This window comes from Balaenoptera musculus, chromosome 10, assembly GCF_009873245.2.
Source record: "Balaenoptera musculus isolate JJ_BM4_2016_0621 chromosome 10, mBalMus1.pri.v3, whole genome shotgun sequence".
In the NCBI taxonomy this organism is placed as follows: domain Eukaryota; kingdom Metazoa; phylum Chordata; class Mammalia; order Artiodactyla; family Balaenopteridae; genus Balaenoptera; species Balaenoptera musculus.
Window position 1 is genome coordinate 50,446,574 of NC_045794.1, and position 21,666 is coordinate 50,468,239.

The window sequence follows — 21,666 nt, forward strand, 5'->3', positions numbered from 1 at the left end:
TAAGCATTTTCAGAACTCTAATGAAAAACTGATGAACTCATAAAAGTGCTAACAAAAGATCAAGATGGAAAAAAAATTAATTACATGGGACTGAGTGAACTGATGAGGATGAGTATAATTTTTGTGACTTTCTGTCTGAATTTAAAAAAAAAAAAAAAAAATCCCACAAGGACTCAGAGGCAAAGAATATACAAATCAATTTTCACTGCAAAGTAAAGGAGCTGTTACAGTGGAGGATTACTGGACTGAATGTCAATATTATGACATAGTATGAGTGTGTTTCATGTTTGGTAATTGCAATCATTGTTGCTTTTGTTGTGGTCATCCATGTACAATGCTTGGTGTCAGTCTATTTATGTCTTGTAAAAATAAAATACAGTGTGTGTGTGTGTGTGTGAATAAAAAAAAAAAAAAAAAAGAATCTGAAAAAGAATGAATATATGCATATGTGTAACTGAATCACTTGCTGTGCAGCTGAAATGAACACAACATTGTAAATCAACTATACTCCAATAAAATTTAAATTTCAAAATAAAAAAAAAAAAAGAAGTTTGGGTACTTTTTTCAAAAGATTAAGGAAATCATGGAAAAACTGCCCACTGCTTATGCTAAACAAAGACCGATTTGGAATATCTCCCCCATTTTAGCTGTCATGAACCTCAAGACATAAGTCTAGAATAAATTACCAGCAAAACACATGCACATACTATCATTCCTTTTCAAGTATGATCTAAAAGGATCAACTCAAGTGACTCAGAAGATTCCATTAACAAGATAATTGATTTATCTGTTCAATCAAGGGTCCCTCTCAAGGCTGCTTTCTACCTAGCAGAACTGATTTATCCTGTGTTGTATCTGTCTAAATATTACATTTAAGCAAGGTTTATCTCTAAATCAAAGAATGGATCCAATTTTTAAGACTTGGGATTGTATTTTGCTCCTTTTTGTTGCAAGGAAGAATGAGAGCAGTGAAGGGAAAAAAGAATGTGTGTGAAAGGAGACTGATTCAGCAGGAAAGAATTGCAAGAAAGAAAATATATTGCTCAGGATCATTGTAATTTGGTTCGAAAGTCCCACAGATGATGCAGCTCCAGGATCATTCTTTGTTTCCTACCAGTTTCAGGTTGCAAAAGGAAAGCAATATCAAACACCAGAAGGGAGCGAGTGTTGGGTGGTTTCAATAGGACCCGGCACCTCCCCCTAACTGGGTTAAAACATGGTTCTGAGCACATTGCTAATAGCGTCAGTCACAAATAATAAGATTCTGCATGGTTTTAGTATCTGGGCCTGATTTCGGTTTATTCTGAGAGGCCAATCTGTCAGGCAGGCAATGGGGAAGGGAAAAGCCAGCACTGCCTAATATTGCCACCTGCTGGCTGTTGGTGGAATCACATGCTCATTCCTTCTTGGAAGAACTTCCTGTTCTTCTAAAAACAAAGACAAAAAACCTCTAGCTTAAATACAGACAGACCAACAGGTCCACTTACCATGAATATTCTAGTTTTCAAAACCATTAAAATTTATAAACTATAAATTAGCTTTGCATTCGTCCTCCTTTTTCACCATAATGTCACCATATGGTTTTTACCAACAAAGCCAAGCTGAGTGGTATTTCCAACCATTTACTCAGGGACAGTAAGATGTATGCTAGTTTCACAAGTTAAAATGTTGCCATTTTACTCCCTCCATAACAATCAAACCTCCAAAACATTCTTCACTGTGGCGAGGAATCTATACCACACTGAAAAGGAAACAGGACAGAATTTTGAGATGCTCCTGCCTGTGTCTATAACTCAATTTCTATAGGTAAAAAGGTCATCACTGCTGACTTGCTTCTGATTCCTAGGAGGGCAAAGGTCTCCTGCAACTATACCAACAATGGAAGTGACTTCTGACATGACCTCCCTGTTTTTGGAGGGTATAGAAGTAGGAAGGAGATTGACATCAGGACTTAGAAGACATTTATCTGCTTCGTATCTGTCATCCTGAGCCAAGCAACCACCTAAACATAACAGGTGACAAAACTTAGCTGCAGAAGTAGGCATTGTTACAAAGTGTAGTTGGGAAGCAGAAATGCAGTCAGTCAGAAAGTTCCTGAGATCCTGGTCCTTTTGGAAGCGAGGGTTCATTTTCCATGGTGGACACAGGAGGAGCTTGGCCACGCAGCCTTTACTCTGAAGGGAGATCCAAGATGAGATACAATAGGGGACCACAGGGCAGACCCACTTCTGCCAGCATGGCTCAGAGGCCCGTGGTCAGAGGTCACCTCCTCACAAGCCACGTACTGTGCCAGGCAACCCCAGGATCAAAGAGAAGAGGAAAAACAGTGCCTTCAAAGAGGCTTACAGCGTTTGATGAAACTTACCATCTCCTCTTGTCCACAGCATTTCCCCCCCCCCCACTTCTGTTAGCCTTTATTTTTCGACGAGTACCTACTTTTTCCTAGAAATAGATATTATTTATTCTGGTCTGGTGTTTCTGAATCTTTTTATCCAATTTTCTCTTTCAGATAGATATGAACATTCCACTTAATGTCACTCAGAACATTAAAACAAATGAGATACTATCTATCTCTGTGTTTGTATAATGTGACGACAAATACCCCCAGATACAAAATCCAATCTTTTTCCTTCTAGACCCCCATGGTGTCTAGAAGAGTGCTGGTTATAAAATATAAGTAATTGAGAAGGGAACTGGTGGGAGGTGGGGAGAGAGGAATGACCTCTGATTCTACTTTGCTGAACTGTCATAAATAAGGCAAAACCCCAAACGAAAAGGCAAGCTTGGCCTTTAAAGATATTATAAGTTACATTCTGAATCTCAGGAGGGGTTGCTGCAAAGATGTCATCAGTGCAGCAAATTTGAGGCTGAGGTGCTGGGCATGGGGAATTTTTAGGGATTGAAAGTGCAGGAGAAAGCAAGAGAGCCACAAAGCTGAAATGACTGACTCTTATTCAATATTGAGTTTTCCTATTACAGGGGATCAGAATGGCATAAAACCTGCAATACCTAAAGAACACCTAGGAAGTCAGAAAGTAGCTGGCTGTTGTGAGGAAAAAAAATTAAGAATGGCCGGGAGATTCCAAACCTGCTCCCTTCGGAAAGGTCTAAGGAGGAACCACCAAGGTCAGGCCAACAGAATAAGGAAATCAGCTGTGTGTTGAGCATTTCGAACCAAAGTTTACCTTTAAACCCTGACTCTCAAAACCTAATAGCGAGAAAGGGAGGAAAGAAAAAGTATTTTTTATGAGTTGACAATGGCCTTCCATACATAGTATGCTATATAATTTCTCTGTCCTAAGTTCTGAAGCTCGACCCAAGCTATTTAATGGCGAAGTCAGGCACTTTTCTGTGACACTGGAGTAGATTTTTCCTGAAGTCCCTGATGAAGCAAAGAAAAAACTAGAGCATCTCTCTATAATTAGGGTAAACATATGACATCATCCAGACAGGGACACTTTCGAGAGTAAAAGGGGACAGTATTAATAACTATTCTGGGCCAACAGGCATCAGCTGGCTCAGTCCCCAGCCGTGCAGGAGGTAGGGCCACACTGCCAAGAACCAGGAGAACCAAGGGATGATGAGTGTTCTCACTTAATAAGGCCAAGCACATGGTGCAAAGCCCAGGTAGCAGGCACGCTGGGGGCTAGAGAGACAGTCTGGGAAAAACGTTAAGTGTGAAGAAGAAGCTATAGGGTGGGGTGGATTAGAAAAGAACAGAATGGCTTAAGGCCCAAAATTCATATTATGGCACAGCAAGTCATCCACAGGCTGCTTACAGTTGGCCTCTCCAAGTCACCTTACAGCGTCCCTACCCTTGAAACCTGCATCTAACCACGGTGGACGTCAGCTTGCTGCCTTTGGCCCATCTGGGTTCTCTCCGTGACGTGGGTCTTCACACCAACGGTTGTCTCTGCCCAGAGCACTCTCCCAGCTCCCACGTTCTGTCTGCTTTCCTCCCACTCCCTGACAGCATCGCGTCTCCAGGGAACCCTACTTCATCTCTTTATCCAGATTCCCACCTACTCTGCGTTTCTCCTCTCGAGGCCCTTCCCATTTATATTTTATCTGTTTAATATCTGTCTTTGCCTAATTTCTTCCATGCTCTCTTCCCAGTTAGGCCTGGCTTACAGTTAGTTCTCAACAAATATTTATGGATTGAACGAATTACACAGGAAAGTGAAGTGATGTTTTTGCTGGCAACCAAGTGTCCAAGGAAAATCTCTGGTAATGAACCAGCTAGTGAAAAGTTTTTTAAAATTTAAAAAACAAGAATGGGGCTCTTTACTAAGTATTTTTCTGAATGAGCCTCTCAAGTACAGTAGTTGCTAGGAACCCTGCGCCATTAATGGGCAGAAACAGTCTGAGATCCGTGTGGAGGCTTGACTCAATGTGACATTGGCCTCTAGTGGATAAAGTGGAGAATACAGCAGTTCGAAGTGAGAGATACCTCATAGTACTAGCAATTACCGAAGGAAATAAAAAAGCCAAAATTTCTTGTTTTTTTTCACTTCTGTCATGTAAGCTGACTTTTTCTCCCATTAGCGGCACGGTCCACCGTCAAATTTTTACCTCAATTAAATATTTAGCTTTCTGAGCATCCATGTTTAGAAACAGCTATTCACATCAGAGCTTCCATGATAGAGGGAGATTTTTTATACCAAGCCCAAGGAGGAGTCAATTTTACTACCTTGATTCCTTTTTTCCTAAATAATCTTTTCTTGCCTTCTGGTGTTTTTCTTGGGATTGAAGGCTCCCAGATACTCCTGAGATGGAGGTGCATTTTAAACCACCTGCTACTCAAAGGGTAAATATGTGACAAGGAGAGAAACGTTGGAACCAAAGAAGAAATGAGTTAAAGTGAGGAGAGACTGCAAATTAGAGGCATGAGTATATGAACAATTTTTTGCCTTGTAAACAAATCAGACGACGCTGTTTAATATTATTTACTTTTCTCCTCTCATTACCACTCAACCTGACATCGTGAGATCCTGGAATGTGCACGGTGTGGACATTCAATTCCGCAGAGATGCTTCTAGCTGCTCTTGCTCTACCTAAGAGCTTGTCATCACTTTTTAATCTCCAGGTTTTAAGGACACTACTGCCCACTCACCTTACTCTAGTCCTTATAACATCTTTACATATCTCCTACTGTATCTGCATGCAGGATGCTGCTTGGGAGAGAAAGTCTTTGGAACCCAAATAATTGCCTCAGTATAAAGTGAGCTCAAGGGGGTGGCACAGAAGACACCTTCTATGTGCATTCTCACCGGGCAGAGGGACAAGCAGGGGACACTGGGAGGGCAGCATAGTGCGTTCTCAGGAGGGAGGCTGAATCCCCTGATCAGACATATTCAAATTTAAATGTACAAACAAATCCACGTTCCCAAGTAAAACAAATAATTCTTGGATACTGGCCCCTACTTGCTCTAAGCAGTGGGAACCGCACTGCCAATCATGGGAAAATAGCTGTTCTCAGATTAGATCTGTACAGCAAGGGTACTTCTGAGCACTTCACTAAAAGCTCCATTTCCCCAAACACCTGGAATTCGTACACACGTGTAAAACAGATGGCAACCGAGCTCACAGTTTCAATTAAGTTCAATCCTACCAGCTGGCATCCTATAAGAGCTGGCACAAAGAGAAGCAATACGCATCCATTCAATAAGCCTATCACCTCACGCACTATCCCTCTTCCATCTTCTTTTACGCCTTTGCCAGCACTGGATGCTAGAACTCTCTTGCTGCCCACTTCTTTTGAGAATGGAAGCCCTGCTGTAAAAGGAGAAGACGGAGGGGACCATGCAGCAAGCGGACAGGTCAGAGACATGCCCTTCCAGGGAACTTTCTAAGAAACAAGTATGTGGCTGAAGTGACCACCCGGGCCCCTGCTGCCCTGGAGTCTTCAGTGATACCTACCATTTCCTTGAATGCACTTTCAAGAGCCCCGATGACGAGGCACTCGTGCGGGATCTTCTTCTCGGTGAAGAAGCGCGTGGGCGGGGTGCTGGGGGAGCCGGGGGCGCCCACCCCTCCGCGGAGCGAGGCCGCGCGGGTCAGAGTCCGGCTGTTCGCGGGTGTGTGGTCGGGCTCCTCGCCCAGGCAGGTGGGCGGCAGCACGGCCGAGTTCTTCAGGATCTCCACGATGTCCTGCAGCTGCTCCGTGACGTGGTGCTGCAGCAGGCGGGATGCCACCACAGCAGCCCCGGACCCCGCGTGACCGTCAAACAGCGACCAGTAGTGGCAGGAAACGCCTTCTGATTCCTGCGGGAGGAGGGCGACAAGGACGAGTGAGAAACGCAGTGGCCGCTGCCCCAGGGTGAGGGCGTGACACCTCCAGGGGTCAGCGCGTCCATCTGGTTGTCTGTCTGCAAACAACGGGGGTCCGAACAGAGCAAAACACTTAGGGAAGGGTCCCCAGATTCATCGCTGCTGTTACCACCACCCCAGGGAGAAAGTGGTCCCTGCCTGTCCACCCAGGGCAGGAGTCCAAGTCACCACCCGCTCAGCTGGGGTGAGATCTACTTTAATTTGATGTGCAGAAGTGAGAGGTAAAACTCCATACAAACAGGTAGGTCTTTACAGTTTCAACAGCTAACTCCTCACCTCCCTTCTGCTGCAACCCCCAAGCAGGTTTGACCTGCAGTCTTTGCAAAAAGTTAGGTCTTTTTTACAGATTCTTCAAGGGGAGATAAGTAGACCCATTTCCCCCTCATAGGGCTTTTACACTATCAGATAACTGCCTCATCTGCTTATGTCTACATCCTGAATTTGTAGAACATGTTTTTCCCTTGAACACCCAGTCTAGTCCAACCTTCACAAGATGCAGTCAATTCAAATCTCCTCTTCATGTTTTCTACTCCCCTCAGTTTTCCAGCTGTCACTCAGCATCTTGGCTTTCTCTTCCTACCCTAAAGCTACGTGCAGCCCATGTTCCCTCATCTACCACAGATCTTGTACCTGCTGGTTGATTTTGAGACTATTTCAAGATGAACACTTTTAAAAACCATGTTTGAATCACATATGCCTAAGATCTTAGCTACAGGGGAAAAAAAAAAGCAGCTCAATTACGGTGTAGCTAGAGGGATAAGATATTAAATACTGATATTAACTAGGTAAGGTGCATATAACATCCACTACTGACAACTAGGCTTATCTAGCCTGCAGCAATAAATGTTGAATTCTTTTTTTTTTAGTTGAAACCATTATATAGAGTTCTTTTGGTCTATCTTACTTTTTAAATTGAAGGTATTTGACCTATAACATTGTATAAATTTAAGGTGTACAACATGCTTATTTGATACATTTATATATTGTGACATAGTTGCCATCATAGCCATAGCTAGCGTCTCTATAATTGTGTTTTTTTGTGGTTAGAATAATTAAGATCTAATCTCCTAGCAAGTTTGATTATTATAATACAATATTGTTGTCTATGTTCACTGTACTGTGCATTATATCTCTAGGACTTTTTTACTACTCCTTGCAAGTTTGTACTTTTACCCAACAACTCTCCTTATCCCCCCCACCCTCCGGTCCCTGGTAACCACCATTTTGGTCATTCTTAGAATGATGCTGGAAGATGCTCTGCACTTAGGGTGACATATGCCATTACTCTATTTGTGCCCTTTAAAACTTTGTTTTTACTCGATTCTGTGCTAGATGCTTAGAGATAAAATAGTCTTTTTTTTTTTTTTTGTCAACAAATATTTACTGAGCACTCTTTCTGTGACAGGCACAAAAGTAGGTAGTGGGGATGAAAGACTAGATGAAAGATATAGAGACAGGGTCTGATTTTAAGAATCCAGCAGAGGAGACAGACACTGATCAAATAATCACACAAATAAATGTAAGATCATAATTCTGGTGAGGGTGACAAAGTGCTGTGAGGCCAGCCTGCAAAGGGACGTATTGGAGGAGGCTTCCTGAGGACATGAGGACCAGGCTGAGGACCACTGGAAATTCACAAGATAAGGAGGGGAAAGCAGAGAACACCAGGCAGCAGCAACAGCAGGTGCAAAGGCTCCGTGGTAGAAGGTGTGTGATGAGCAAGAGAAGACTTGACCTTGGCCATGTGGCTGAACAGGGCACAGACGCAGGAAAGGAGGGAGATGACATGAGACTGGAGAAGGAGGTAGTAGTTGGACCACTCAGTCCTTCCAGGACACATGAAGGATCTTGGCTTAAGCTTAAGAGTAACAGAAAGCCATTGATTGAAGTGGGAGTTAGAAAATTGATTTGTATTTTTAAAAGATCATTCAAGCTAAAGGTGAGAAGATGGCAGTGGGAAGACGCAGAGTTCGCGTCGCCCCACAACTAGGGCACCTGCCAGACGCTGGTGGGGGACCCCGATGCCCAAGGAGATGGGAAGAACCCCCCATCGAACCGGTAGGACATGGGGGGACTGAAGGGGGAGCAGAAGTGGAGGCTGGACAGGACCGCTGCCCCTGAGGTGTGGCTGAGAGCGGGGAGGGGTTCTGGGAACCCTCCAGTGTCTGGAGGGACCCTCAGGGGCTCGGATCAGGGCGGAGCGCGCCCAGCGTTTCCCCTGCCCAACTGGCTGGGGAAGTCTGCCCGGCTCTCAGGCCGGGTCCTATGCCCTCAGAAGTCCCCTCTGGACTGGGTTGGTCCTGTGTGCATAGGAGAGAGGCCGGGAGAGAACAAGAGAGGCAGGCGGGAGGGGCCCTCTGGGACCCAAGGAGCAGGAGAGGAGCAGAGGACGTCTGCCCCACCCACTTTGGCCCAGGGAGCCTGCTGAGCTCCTAAGCTGGTCCTCTGCCCTCAAAAGCCCCCTCCAGGCCACGTAGGCCCTGGGGGCATAGGAGGGAGGCCAGGAAGACCAGGAGAGGTAGGTGGCAGGGGACCTCCGGGACTGGAAGAGCAGGAGAGGAGGGCGTTTGCCCCACCCACTCAAGCCCAGGAAGCCTGCTGGGCTCCCAGGTGAGGTCCCCTGCCTTCTGAGACCAGAGGCGGGAGGCACGCCTGGGCCCCTTCTGTTCCGTTGAGGCTAAGCCCCACCCCCCACAGCTCCCAGGGCCTTTTCCAGCCCTGTGGGTCCTAAGCATAGGCCCCGCCCACCACCCAAACCCCGCCCCTGCTTAGGCCCCACCCTCCACAGCCAAGGCCTTTTCCACATCTTTTTTTTTCTCCTCCTCTTTTTTATTACTGTGGTTCTGTTTTACCTTCTAGTTGTTATTTCACCTATATTTTTATTTTTATTTTTTTCCTAACATATCTGTTAGTTTCCTCACCTCATTTTATTTTTTACTTTGTTATTGTTCTCCTTTTTTTTTTTTCTTTTTTGCCACCCTGTGCAGCTTGCAGCATCTTGGTTCATGAGCCGGGGGTTGGCCCAAAGCTCCTGCAGTGGGAGCTCTGAGTCTGAACCACTGGACTAACAGAGAACTTCAGACCCCAGGGAATATTCATCGGAGTGAAGTCTCCCAGAGGTCCTCATCTCAGCACCAGGACCCAGCACTACCCAACAGCCAACAAACTCTGGTGTTGGAAGCCTAAGGCCCAACAACCAGTAAGATAGGAACACAATCCCACTCATTAAAAAAAGGAAGAAAAAAAAAAGAGACAGCAAAAAATATGTCACAGATGAAGGAGCAAGGTAAAAATCTATAAGACCAAATAAATGAAGACGAAATAGGCAATCTGCCTAAAAAAGAATTCATAGTAATGATAGTAAAGATGATCCAGAATCTCAGAAAAAGAATGGAGGCAAGGATTGAGAAAATACAAGAAATGTTTAACAAAGATCTAGAAGAACTAAAGAACAAACAGAGATGAACCACACAATAAGTGAAATGAAAAACACACTAGAAGGAATCAATAACAGAATAACTGAGGCAGAAGAACGAATAAGTGAGCTGGAAGACAAAATGGTGGAAATAACTGCTGAGGAGCAGAATAAAGAAAAAAGAATGAAAAGAATTGAAGACAATCTCAGAGACCTCTGGGACAACACTAAATGCAACAACATTCGAATTATAGGGGTCTCAGAAGAAGAAGAGAAAAAGAAAGGGTCTGAGAACCTGCTGTATAGAAAAATTTTTAAATAAATTAAGAAAAAGAAAAAAGAAAAAGAAAGGGTCTGAGAAAATATTTGAACACATTACAGTGGAAAACTTCCCTAACATGGCAAAGGAAATAGTCACCCAAGGCCAGGAAGCACACAGTCCCATATAGGATAAAACACACCAAGACACATATTAATCAAACTAACAAAAATTAAATTCAAAGAAAAAATATTAAAAGCACAAGGGAAAAACAAAAAATAACATACAAAGGAATCCCCATAAGGTTATCAGCTGATTTTTCAGCAGAAACTCTGCAGGCCAGAAGGGAGGGGCAGGATATACTTAAAGTGATGAAAGAGAAAAACCTACAACCAAGATTACTCTGCCCAGCAAGGATCTCATTCAGATTTGATGGAGAAATCAAAAGCTTTTCAGACAAACAAAAGCTAACAGAATTCAGCACCACCAAACCAGATTTACAATAAATGCTAAAGAAACTTCTCTAAGCAGGAAACACAAGAGAAGAAAAAGACCCACAAAACCAAACCCAAAACAATTAAGAAAATGGTAAAAGGAACATACATATCGATAATAACCTTGAATGTAAATGGATTAAATACCCCAACCAAAAGACACAGGCTGGCTGAATGGACACAAAAACAAGACCCATATATATGCTGTCTACAAGAAACCCACTTCAGACCTAGGGACACATACGGACTGAAAGTGAAGGGATGGGAAAAGATATTCCATGCAAATGGAAATCAAAAGAAAGCTGGAGTAGCAATACTTGTATCAGATAAAATAGACTTTAAAATAAAGACTGTTACAAGAGATAAGGAAGGACACTACACAGTGATCAAGAGATCAATCCAAGAAGAAGATATAACAATTATAAATGTTTATGCACCCCACATAGGAGCACCTGAATACATAAGGCAAATGCTAACAACCATGAAAGGGGAAATCGACAGTAACACAATAGTAGTAGGGGACTTTAACACCCCACTTACACCAATGGACAGATCATCCAAACAGAAAATAAACAAGGAAACACAAGCTTTAAATGACACAATAGACCAGATAGATTTGATATTTATAGAACATTCCACCCGAAAGTGGCAGAGTACACTTTCTTCTCAAGTGCACATGGATGTGCATTCTCCAGGACAGATCACATCTTGGGTCACAAATCAAGCCTCGGAAAATTTAAGAAAATTGAAATCATATCCAGCACCTTTTCTGACCACAACACTATGAGATTGGAAATCAATTATAGGAAAAAAACTGTAAAAACCACAAATACATGGAGCCTAAACAGTGCGCTACTAAATAACCAAGAGATCACTGAAGAAATCAAAGAAGAAATAAAAAAATACATAGAAACAAATGACAATGAAAACTCAATGACCTAAAACCTATGGGACGCAGCAAAAGCAGTTCTAAGACGGAAGCTATAGCAATTCAATCTCACCTCAAGAAACAAGAAAAATCTCAAATAAACAATCTAACACTACACCTAAAGCAACTAGAGAAAGAAGAACAAAGAAAACCCAAAGTTAGAAGGAAAGAAATCATAAAGATCAGAGCAGAAATAAATGAAACAGAAATGAAGAAAACAATATCAAAGATCAATAATACTAAAAGCTGGTTCTTTGAGAAGGTAAACAAAATTGACAAACCCTTATCCAGACTCATCAAGAAAAACAGGGAGAGGACATAGATCAATAAAATTAGAAATGAAAAAGGAGAAAAAGGAGAATGAAAAAGGAGAAATCACAACTGACACTGCAGTGTCATATAAGAGACTACTACAAACAACTATATGCCAATAAAATGGACAACCACGAACAAATGGACAAATTCTTTGAAAGGTACAATTTTCCAAGACTGAACCAGGAAGAATTAGAAAATATAAACAGACCTATCACAAGTACTGAAATTGAAACTGTAACTAAAAATCTTCCAACAAACAAAAGTCCAGGACCAGATGGCTTCACAGGTGAATTCTATCAAACGTTTAGAGAAGAGCTAACACCCATCCTTCTCAAACTCTTCCAAAATATAGCAGAGGGAGGAACACTCCTAAATTCATTCTACGAAGCCACCATCACCCTGATACCAAAACCAGACAAAGATATCACAAAAAAAGAAAATTATAGACCAATATCACTTACGAACATGGATGCCAAAATCCTGAATAAAATACTAGCAAACAGAATCCAACAACATATAAAAAGGATCATACACCATGATCAAGTGGGCTTTATCCCAGGGATGCAAAGATTCTTCAGTATACGCAAGTCAATCAATGTGATATACCCTATTAACAAATTAAGGAATAAAAACCATATGATCATCTCAATAGATGCAGAAAAAGCTTTTGACAAAATTCAACACCCATTTATGATAAAAACTCTCCAGAAAATGGGCATAGAGGGAACCTACCTCAACATAATAAAGGCCATATATGACAAACCCACAAGCATCATTCTCAACGGTGAAAAGCTGAAAGCATTTCCACTAAGATCAGGAACAAGACAAGGATATCCACTCTCGCCACTCTTATTCAACATAGTTTTGGAAATCCTAGCCATGGCAAACAGAGAAGAAAAAGAAACAGAAGGGATACAAATTGGAAAAGAAGAAGTAAAACTGCCACTGTTTGCAGATGACATGATACTAGACACAGAAAATCCTAAAGATGCCACCAAAACCTACTAGAACTAATCAATGAATTTGGTAAGGTTGCAGGATACAAAATTAATGCACAGAAATCTCTGGTATTCCTATACACTAACAAGGAAAAATCAGAAAGAGAAATTAAGGAAACAATCCCATTTGCCATCGCAACAAAAAGAATCAAATACCTAGGAATAAACCTATCTAAGGAGGCGAAAGACCTGTACTCAGAAAACTATAAAACACTGATGAAAGAAATCAAAGATGACACAAACAGATGCATGTTCTTGGACTGGAAGAATCAATATTGTGAAAATGACTATACTACCCAAAGCAATCTACAGATTCAATGCAATCCCTATCAAACTACCAATGGCATTTTTCACAGAATTAGAACAAAAATTTTACAATTCATATGGAAACACAAAAGACCTCAAATAGCCAAAGCAATGTTGAGGAAGAAAAATGGAGCTGGAGGAATCAGGCTCCCTGACTTCAAACTATATTACAAAGCTACAGTAATCAAGACACTATGGTAGTGGCACAAAAACAGAAATATAGATCAATGGTACGGGATAGAAAGCCCAGAGATAAACCCATGCACATATGGTCACCTAATTTATGACAACGGAGGCAGGAACTTACAATGGAGAAAAGACAGCCTCTTCAATAAAGGGTGCTGGGAAAACTGGACAGCTACATGTAAAAGAATGAAATTAGAACACTACCCAATACCATACACAAAAATAAACTCAAAATGGATTAAAGACCTAAATGTAAGGCCAGACACTATCAAACTCTTAGAGGAAAGTATAGGCAGAACACTCTGTGACATAAATCACAGCAAGATGCTTTTTGACCCACCTCCTAGGGAAATGGAAATAAAAACAAAAATAAACAAATGTGACCTAATGAAACTTAAAAGCTTTTGCACAGCAAAGGAAACCATAAACAAGACGAAAAGACAACCCTCAGAATGGGAGAAAATATTTGCAAATTAAACAACAGACCAAGGATTAATCTCCAAAACATACAAACAGCTCATGGAGCTCAATACCAAAAAAACAAACAATTCAATTAAAAAATGGGCAGAAGACCTAAATAGACATTTCACCAGAGAAGACATACAGATGGCCAAGAGGCACATGAAAAGATGTTCAACATCACTAATTATTAGAGAAATGCAAATCAAACCTACAATGAAAATGGTCAGAATGGCCGTTATCAAAAAATGTAGAAACAATAAATGCTGGAAAGGGTGTGCTGTAAAGGGAACCCCCCTGCACTGTTGGTGGGAATGTAAATTGATACAACCACTATGGAGAACAGTATGGAGGTTCCTCAAACAACTAAAAAAAGAAACACCATATGACCCAGCAATCCCACTACTGGGCATATACCCTGAGAAAATCATAATTCAAAAAGAGTCATGTACCACAATGTTCATTGCAGCTCTATTTACAATAGCCAGGACATGGAAGCAACCTAAGTGTCCATCAACAGATGAATGGATAAAGAAGATGTGGCACATATATACAATGGAATATTGCTCAGCCATAAAAAGAAACGAAATTGAGTTATTTGTAGTGAGGTGGATGGACCTAGAGTCTGTCATACAGAGTGAAGTAAGTCAGAAAGAGGAAAACAAATACCGTATGCTAATAGTTATATATGGAATCTAAAAAGAAAAAAGAAAAATGGTACTGATGAACCTAGTTGCAGGGCAGAAATAAAGAGGTAGACATAGAAAATGGACTTGAGGACACGGGGTGGGAGGGGGAAGCTGGGGCAAAGTGAGAGTAGCATAGACATATATACACTACTAAATGTCAAACAGATAGCTAGTGGGAAGCAGCCACATAGCACAGGGAGATCAGCTCAGTGCTTTGTGATGACCTAGAGGGGTGGGATGGGGAGGGTGGGAGGGAGGCTCGAGAGGGAGGGGATATGGGGACATATGTATGCATATGGCTGATTCACTTTGTTGCACAACAGAAACTAACCCAGTATTGTGAAGCAATTATACTCCAATAAAGATCTATTAAAAAAACAAAAAACAAAAAAAAAAGGTCATTCAAGCTAAGCTGTGAGGATTAGGACGGAATAAAGGGTGAAAGTGAGGATGTCAGTTAGGAGGTAAATACCACCCTAATAAGACACTCAATCAAATCCAGGCAGGAAGAAACACTTATGAATGACTAAAAGCACCATAAAGAGAAGGAACAAGCACATTACCTCAGAGGAAAGTTAAGTGGAAAAAACAATGACCTAAGGATTAGAAGATCTGGACTCAAATGGCATCTTCAATACCAATCAGCTGAGTGGGAGACAGAGCAAGGAGAGGAAGGCAGTCCAGGCCCTGGACCCTGTCTGGGTCACTCTAGAGCTGGACGTCCCTGTTGCTTAACATCTCTGTGCCATGGTTTCCTAGGAACTAAAAGGCAGGTGATAGCTACCTTATGGCAGAGGAGTACTGGGGAGGTTAAGAGGTAATTTATGCCTCGTCAGTAGCTAAGTAACACATTTGGAGCAAGCGGGCACACGCGCGCGCGCGTGTGTGTATGTGTGTGCGCATGTGCGTGTGTGTACGTGTATGCGTTGTGTGCGCATATGCGTGTGTGCGTGCGTGTATGCATGTGCATGTGCGTGTGTGCACATGTGTATGTGTATGCGTGTGTGTGCGCATGTGCGTGTGTGTATGTGTATGCGTTGTGTGCGCGTATGCGTGTGTGCGCGTATGCGTGTGTGCGTGCGTGTATGCATGTGACCTTGAAGACAGGACAAGTAGAATTTGGATGGACTGAGAGGTGATATGGCAGCCCAGGAGAGGAAAGTACCAGGAGGCTCAGGTGACGGGGCTGATTCTGGTAGATGCTCATGCAGGGTCTATCCTCCCTTCCTCCTCACTACTGATTCTGTTTGGGACGGCAACATAACCACTAAAAATACAGCCCAGACTCCCTCGCAGCTCTGTGTGGTCACATAGCCTCACTCTGGCCAATGAGCTGCAAGAAGAAGTGTCCTGGGTGGACACTTCCAGATTTCTTGACAAAAAGGACAACTCAATGGGCCTGGTCTTTTCCCCTTCATCCTTCCCCCTTTCTTCCTGCCTGGGTCACAGTAGTGACACCTGGAGGTAGCATAACCCTCTTGCCAAAAAGGCTGAAAGCTGCAGCCCAGGGTGTGGGGCAGGAGGTCAGAAGGAGCCTGGGCCCTTGAGGTCTGGTTGTGGATGCTGCACAGGCCCTGGGCAAGCTGTCACACGGGCTTCATGACATTTCGATGAGCCACTGCTGTGAGATTCTGTAACAAGAGCTGGGCACGTGGAGAAGCAAGGGTGCATAGTATCCTGGGACTTGCGGCATACGTGGCAGGAAGGAGGAGCCCACATAAGTAAGGCACAAGCACAGAAAAGAATCTAGGCAGAAGTGGATGTCCACTGGGAATAAACCTGAACCCCCAGGAAAATGTTCTTAATTTAGGGCATCTGTGGATAGAATTCAGAGAGTCCATGAATCCACCTTTATTTCCACAGACCTCTGAAATTTGTCATTTCCCCGTATCGTGAATGTAAGGCAACACAGCACAGCGGTATCAGCAGTATCTGTGACTCGGTCGCCAATAGAAATAGCATTGTCCGTCTGCACATTCTGAGTTATCATCTATGCTCATCACTGCTTTGCAAGGATTGCCAACCCCACCGCTAGCTCCTGCTACCTGCTGCATTAGTAAAGTACATATTGCCATATGACATCCCCACAAATAGGGAAAAGTGGCAAAAGGAAAGGATTCCTTGTTCATCACATCCAATTCCCCGAAGGGCCCATGGCCACCTGAGCGAAACCTATGCACACAGTCCTTCTATACCTGATTAAATTAAAATCCAGCAAACATCTCTGAGGAAGCTGCAACAGGGTCAGGCGAGGGATGGGATGGCAGCAGTCATGTCAGCATCTGGGCACAGATTCTGTGACACCAAAATTTACCAAGTTTCCAGAGTCATGATTTGAATCAAAGAAGATCAAGCCCCATGAAATAACGAGCCACACTGCCATGGAATGCTACAACATTTTAAAAAGGCAAGTCTGTAATTTTTCTGACAAGTAACCCAACCATTTCCTTCAACAACACAGAGCATTCGGCAGCTACCGAAACCACCACCAGCTGACAAAATATCTGGGGAATTTTTAAACAGTCACGAGGCAGCTTGGTTGAGGGACTTCTGACGTGGGGCTCAGAAGGGCTCAACATTCTCCTTTTGAGAACACCTCTGCACAGTGCTATAAAGTCTGGTACAGCAAATTTTTTAAATGCAATTAATAATTTTCACAGCTAAAACTTGTAAGACATAATTTTTTCCACAAAGAAAGTTTCTTTCCACAAATCAAGTGTAGGCTGAATAAATCCAGCACAGGTTGATGCAGGGGCCAAGCCCAGACCCATTAAAAGCAGTGTCTCTGAAGGTGGCGTCCCACCATTCGTCTTCTTTAAAGCTTCCCAGGGGGTTCTAACAAGCAGTCACAGTTGAGAACCCCTGGTCTAATGGAAAGGGGGCTGCTAAGCCATCAGGAGACCTACATTCTAGACCCAAATGTGCCATGGGTTCAGTGTACGACCTTGGATGAGTCACTTACATCTCCCTAAACTGATCAGACCAGTGGTATCCAAACTGTGTTCCTTAGTTCTGAATAGGTGCGTTAGGAAAGAGGAAGGTTAGTGGCTGTTGAAGTGATGAGTCCCTATGACTATTATTCCAACCAGAGCAGCACAGTTTCATCAGTTTCATCAGTTATAAACATCAGGTCAGGGTTTTGCAAAAGATTTTGGATAAAAGAATTCGACAGTTTAAAATAAAATTTTGAAAGCCTCTGAACTAGATAAAACCAAGCCCGTCAAGAGATTTCAAAACCTTCACTGTCCTCCTATGGCAGGAACTTCAAATGCGTGATATAATGTGTGGGGAAATAAACACAAAGCGGGCTCTCACCACACACTCTGATGCCTGCTCAGCTATGAGAGTCTAAAAGACCACAAAGGCACAGACACAGCCAGTTACAGGCCTAGAGCACCTTTCCCATCATTTGACAGGCGATATTCTAAATGCTTTACAAATATCCGCTCATTTAATCCTTACTACAATCCGATGAATAACCACCCTAGGAGGTGTGGTTACTATCCCCATTTTACAGGAGGAAAATGAGGGACGGAGAGGGTAACCACTCCAGGTTACCATCTATTAAGCCATGCAGCTGGGATCAGAATCCACGCTCTAACCACCCGGCATTCCACCCAGCCCTGGAGGGAAAGCTTGCCCTGACGGGACACCTGTCTCACGAATCCACTTCTCCACTCTGGAACCTGAGTTTTTCAAAAAACACAAAATCTGATCACTGTCTTTTACCAGCCTAACAACCTGCCCTGCAGGCTGACTCCAGGCTATGAGCCCGGGTTTGCAGGCTCTGATTCTCTCTCCACATTCCATCTCTTACCACCCCAAATCCCACCCACGCAAAACTACAATGCTTGAGTGTCTTGCTCAAAAACGGGGGGAAAAGTGTTGTTATAGGTACTAAAAATGAGGTGTTTTTCCTTCTTTTGCATGGTGTATTTTTTATTTGATATTTAATGTTTTTCAAAGTAAAGAAAAATCCAAAACTTAAAACAAAAAAAACTACAATGCTTGCAGCTCTCAACAAACCACGACTACCCCTCCCCTCCCCCCCACCTGTCTTTTAGTCATCACCTTAACTGTCACCTCCTCCTGGAAGCCCCCACTGCCCCCTGTGCCCACCCTGACTGCAGCATTCATCATATTGTCCGTGACTGTCTGTCCACGTGCTTGGGCAATGATGGATTGAAAGAAAGAATATTCTGCGAAAAGGGCGCAACTAATAGGCAATGCAGGTGAAAAGAGCAATATATATAAATACATATGGAGGCCCATGGGGACAGTGACCTGATTAACGCCGACCTTGAGGGCCAGGTTCAGGTCCGGGTGAGGTTCTGGAGTCCAGCAAGGCAGACCAGGAGCCCCAGTTTGCTGCCTCGGGGCACGAGGAGTAAGGAGATGCCTCCGCCCCTGAAAAGTGCTGAGAGCCGGGCTGAGGGAGCACGGATGCCGACGCGTTCTGCAGGCGCACCGCAAAAAGGAAGCACCAGAATTTAAGGGGCTCACAGAGGTCTATCCTGAGGCAAAGAGGGCCTAGATCAGGGTAGTACCACTGGGCCAGGAGAGAGGACTTCATGAGACATTTCAAGGAGAAATATGAGGTTGGAGTGGGCTATGTGGTGTTTGAAATGGGACCGAGACATTAACAGAGAATTCAGATCTACTTTTGAAAGTATCGTGATCAAACAGGACGTGCCATACATTTATTCTGAAACAGATAATACGAGGACCCGATTCTCCCTCACCCTCTTCTTTACTCGAAACGGTGCCATCAGCTGCTTTCAGATAAGAGTGCACGGTGTGAGGCATAAAGTCACATCTGAGAAACCTGAGGAATGAACATCTCCTCAATGTCACACCAGCATCAAGGGACTACAATGACGTCAGGGGTCTGAGCTGGGAATAAGGCAGCTGGGGCTGGAGCTGGGAATCTATGAGAGAGGACTGAAAAATCCCAACTTACATGAACACAGTGCTTTCAAAGCATCGCAAGTCTGCAATTTCATTGCAAATACACCTGTATTCCGTCACGGCATAGAACCTTCCATCACCCCCTACTGCTCTTGAAGTACTTTTCCGTCTTCTGGACGCTCGCATGGGCTCACGGGCTCTGCATGATCTAGGTGCTGCTCCTCTCTTGCTCCTTGTCAGTGGTCGGGAATGCTCTCGTCCTCTCTCTTCTAACTCTGCCTCACTTGTAAGACTGTAAGTGTCATGTTTTTCTTCTGCCCTCATCTTTGGCCCTCTGCTTGGAGAACTGCTTATCCTTCAGTTTTCAGTGGAAGCAGCACCTCCCCACCAAGCCTGCCTGGACCACCTCAGCCCCTGTACATCCCCTACAACAGTGTTTATCCCACTGGTGTGGAATTGCCGGACATGTCTGTACCGGCCTACGCGGACACTCACGTGTGTCTCATTCACTATGGCATTCCAGGGCGTCCCTGGTATAGAACTACTCAGTAACTACTAAAAGCTCAATAACTACTAAATATACAAAGAAAGGAAGGGAGAAAATGGATTTTTTCATTCGTCTTTATTTTTTCAAAGCAATATAGCAGTTTAAGAAATAAGAATTTTGGGACTTCCCTGGTGGCGCAGTGGTTAAAAATCCGCCTGCCAGTGCAGGGGACACGGGTTCGAGCCCTGGTCCGGGAAGATCCCACATGCCGCGAAGCAACGAAGCCCATGAGCCACAACTACTGAGCCTGCACTCTATAGCCCGTGAGCCACAACTACTGAGCCCATGTGCCACAACTACTGAGCCTGCACTCTAGAGCCCGCGAGCCACAACTACTGAGCCCGAGTGCCACAACTATTGAAGCCTGGGCGCCTAGAGCCCGTGCTCTGCAACAAGAGAAGCCACCCAATGAGAAGCCCGGGAACCACAACGAAGAGTAGCCCCCGCTCGCCGCAACTAGAGAAAAGCCCGCACGCAGCAACAAAGACCCAAAGCAGCCAAAAATAAAAATAAATAAATAAATAAAAATTAAAAAAAAAAAAAGTTTTCCGGTTGCATTCTAAGTTATTTCCTTTACAAAAAAAAAAAAAAAAAAAGATAGCCTTCTATGTAATTTATAATACACACACACACATACACACACATTCCCACCCCTTTTCAGGAATACATCTGCAATAAGACTAAGGAATATTCCAGAAGGTAACAAATTGGGAGTTTAAAGTTCACAGTTTCTGTTTTAGGATTTCACTAAAGTAGGCTCAATGTTATATCCTCCTTTCTCTAAAGTTCTAGAAACTGCCTTTTAATCATATTGCTTATTTTCTTTTTCCCATTTTCATGATCATATATAATGCCAGAACTTAGTAAGTTTTAACTGGGAAGGGTTCCTTGGACCTTTCAAGAAGTATAAGATTGCACCAAACAGAAATGTATCCACCGAACAACAAGCTAAAATCAGTTCGAAGGCAAGCAGCTTGTGTCCATGCAGCTGCAGTTGTAATTCCAGCACAGCTAAGCAAGGAGGTCAAAAAGCCACAGCCTCGGTTTTAGCCCTATTGAAACAGGAGCTACATCACATGCCCCTCAGCTCTGGGGGACCCACAGGCAAAACAGCCTTCGTGAGCCACGTAGGAGACAATGAGGCAGCCCCTCTTCCAGCAGGCTGACAAAGAAGGGGAGATTCTAGAGAAAACCTCAAATGTTTCCTGTGGAGCCCTACAGAAGTGTTGAGATGTAAGGTAGGAAACACAAAGAATACCAAAGAATGAGGTTTGACACACTGGTACCAGCTCAAAGAAACCAGGCTTTGCATCTCATACCCACCGCACAAGCGCTCACAGTTTGCAAGCCCGCTTCACCGCTCTCCCTTCCAGATGAGCGCTTTCCACAAGAGAGCACGCAAAGTCGAGGGGGAGCTTAAAATGCTCAGTCGGCACGTAAGAGGAGAACGTTAGAATTGGAAATTCTTTCGTATCGTTTCACCTAATGTGGAAGAAGAAAATTAACCTTGGCTAGTATTTCTCATACAGGCTGACACTGGTGCCCTCACCGGGTCGGTAAGTCTCCAGGACACGATGGAGCATTGGTGCCCTGGCGCTTCTGTTAGCTCTGGCTTATCGCGACCTATTCCTGGGTACATGTGCTCCCAACGGAGTGGTCTTGCACATTATATTATGAAGTTTTTAACTCAATTATCCCTCACAAAATAGAGGTTTCTAAGAATCCCTGCAAAGAAATTGCTGATAGAAAACATGAGCAAAAAAAGAACATGTCACACCTGGCACTTCCCACTCCAAGCAATGACAACTAGTCATATCTGACAATAATAATAA

At 43.5% G+C, this 21,666-nt stretch overlaps 1 protein-coding gene across 3 annotated transcripts in view; it reads right to left on the minus strand.

Annotated features, from left to right (window-relative positions):
• Positions 1 to 21,666, minus strand: part of PPM1H (protein phosphatase, Mg2+/Mn2+ dependent 1H) — a 271,159-nt gene that overhangs the window by 146,526 nt on the left and 102,967 nt on the right. For all 3 annotated transcript variants that reach the window (XM_036865628.1, XM_036865627.1, XM_036865629.1), the window contains exon 3: positions 5,920 to 6,264. In XM_036865628.1, the coding sequence (XP_036721523.1) occupies positions 5,920 to 6,264 (345 nt within the window). The remainder of the gene's footprint in view (positions 1 to 5,919; positions 6,265 to 21,666) is intronic.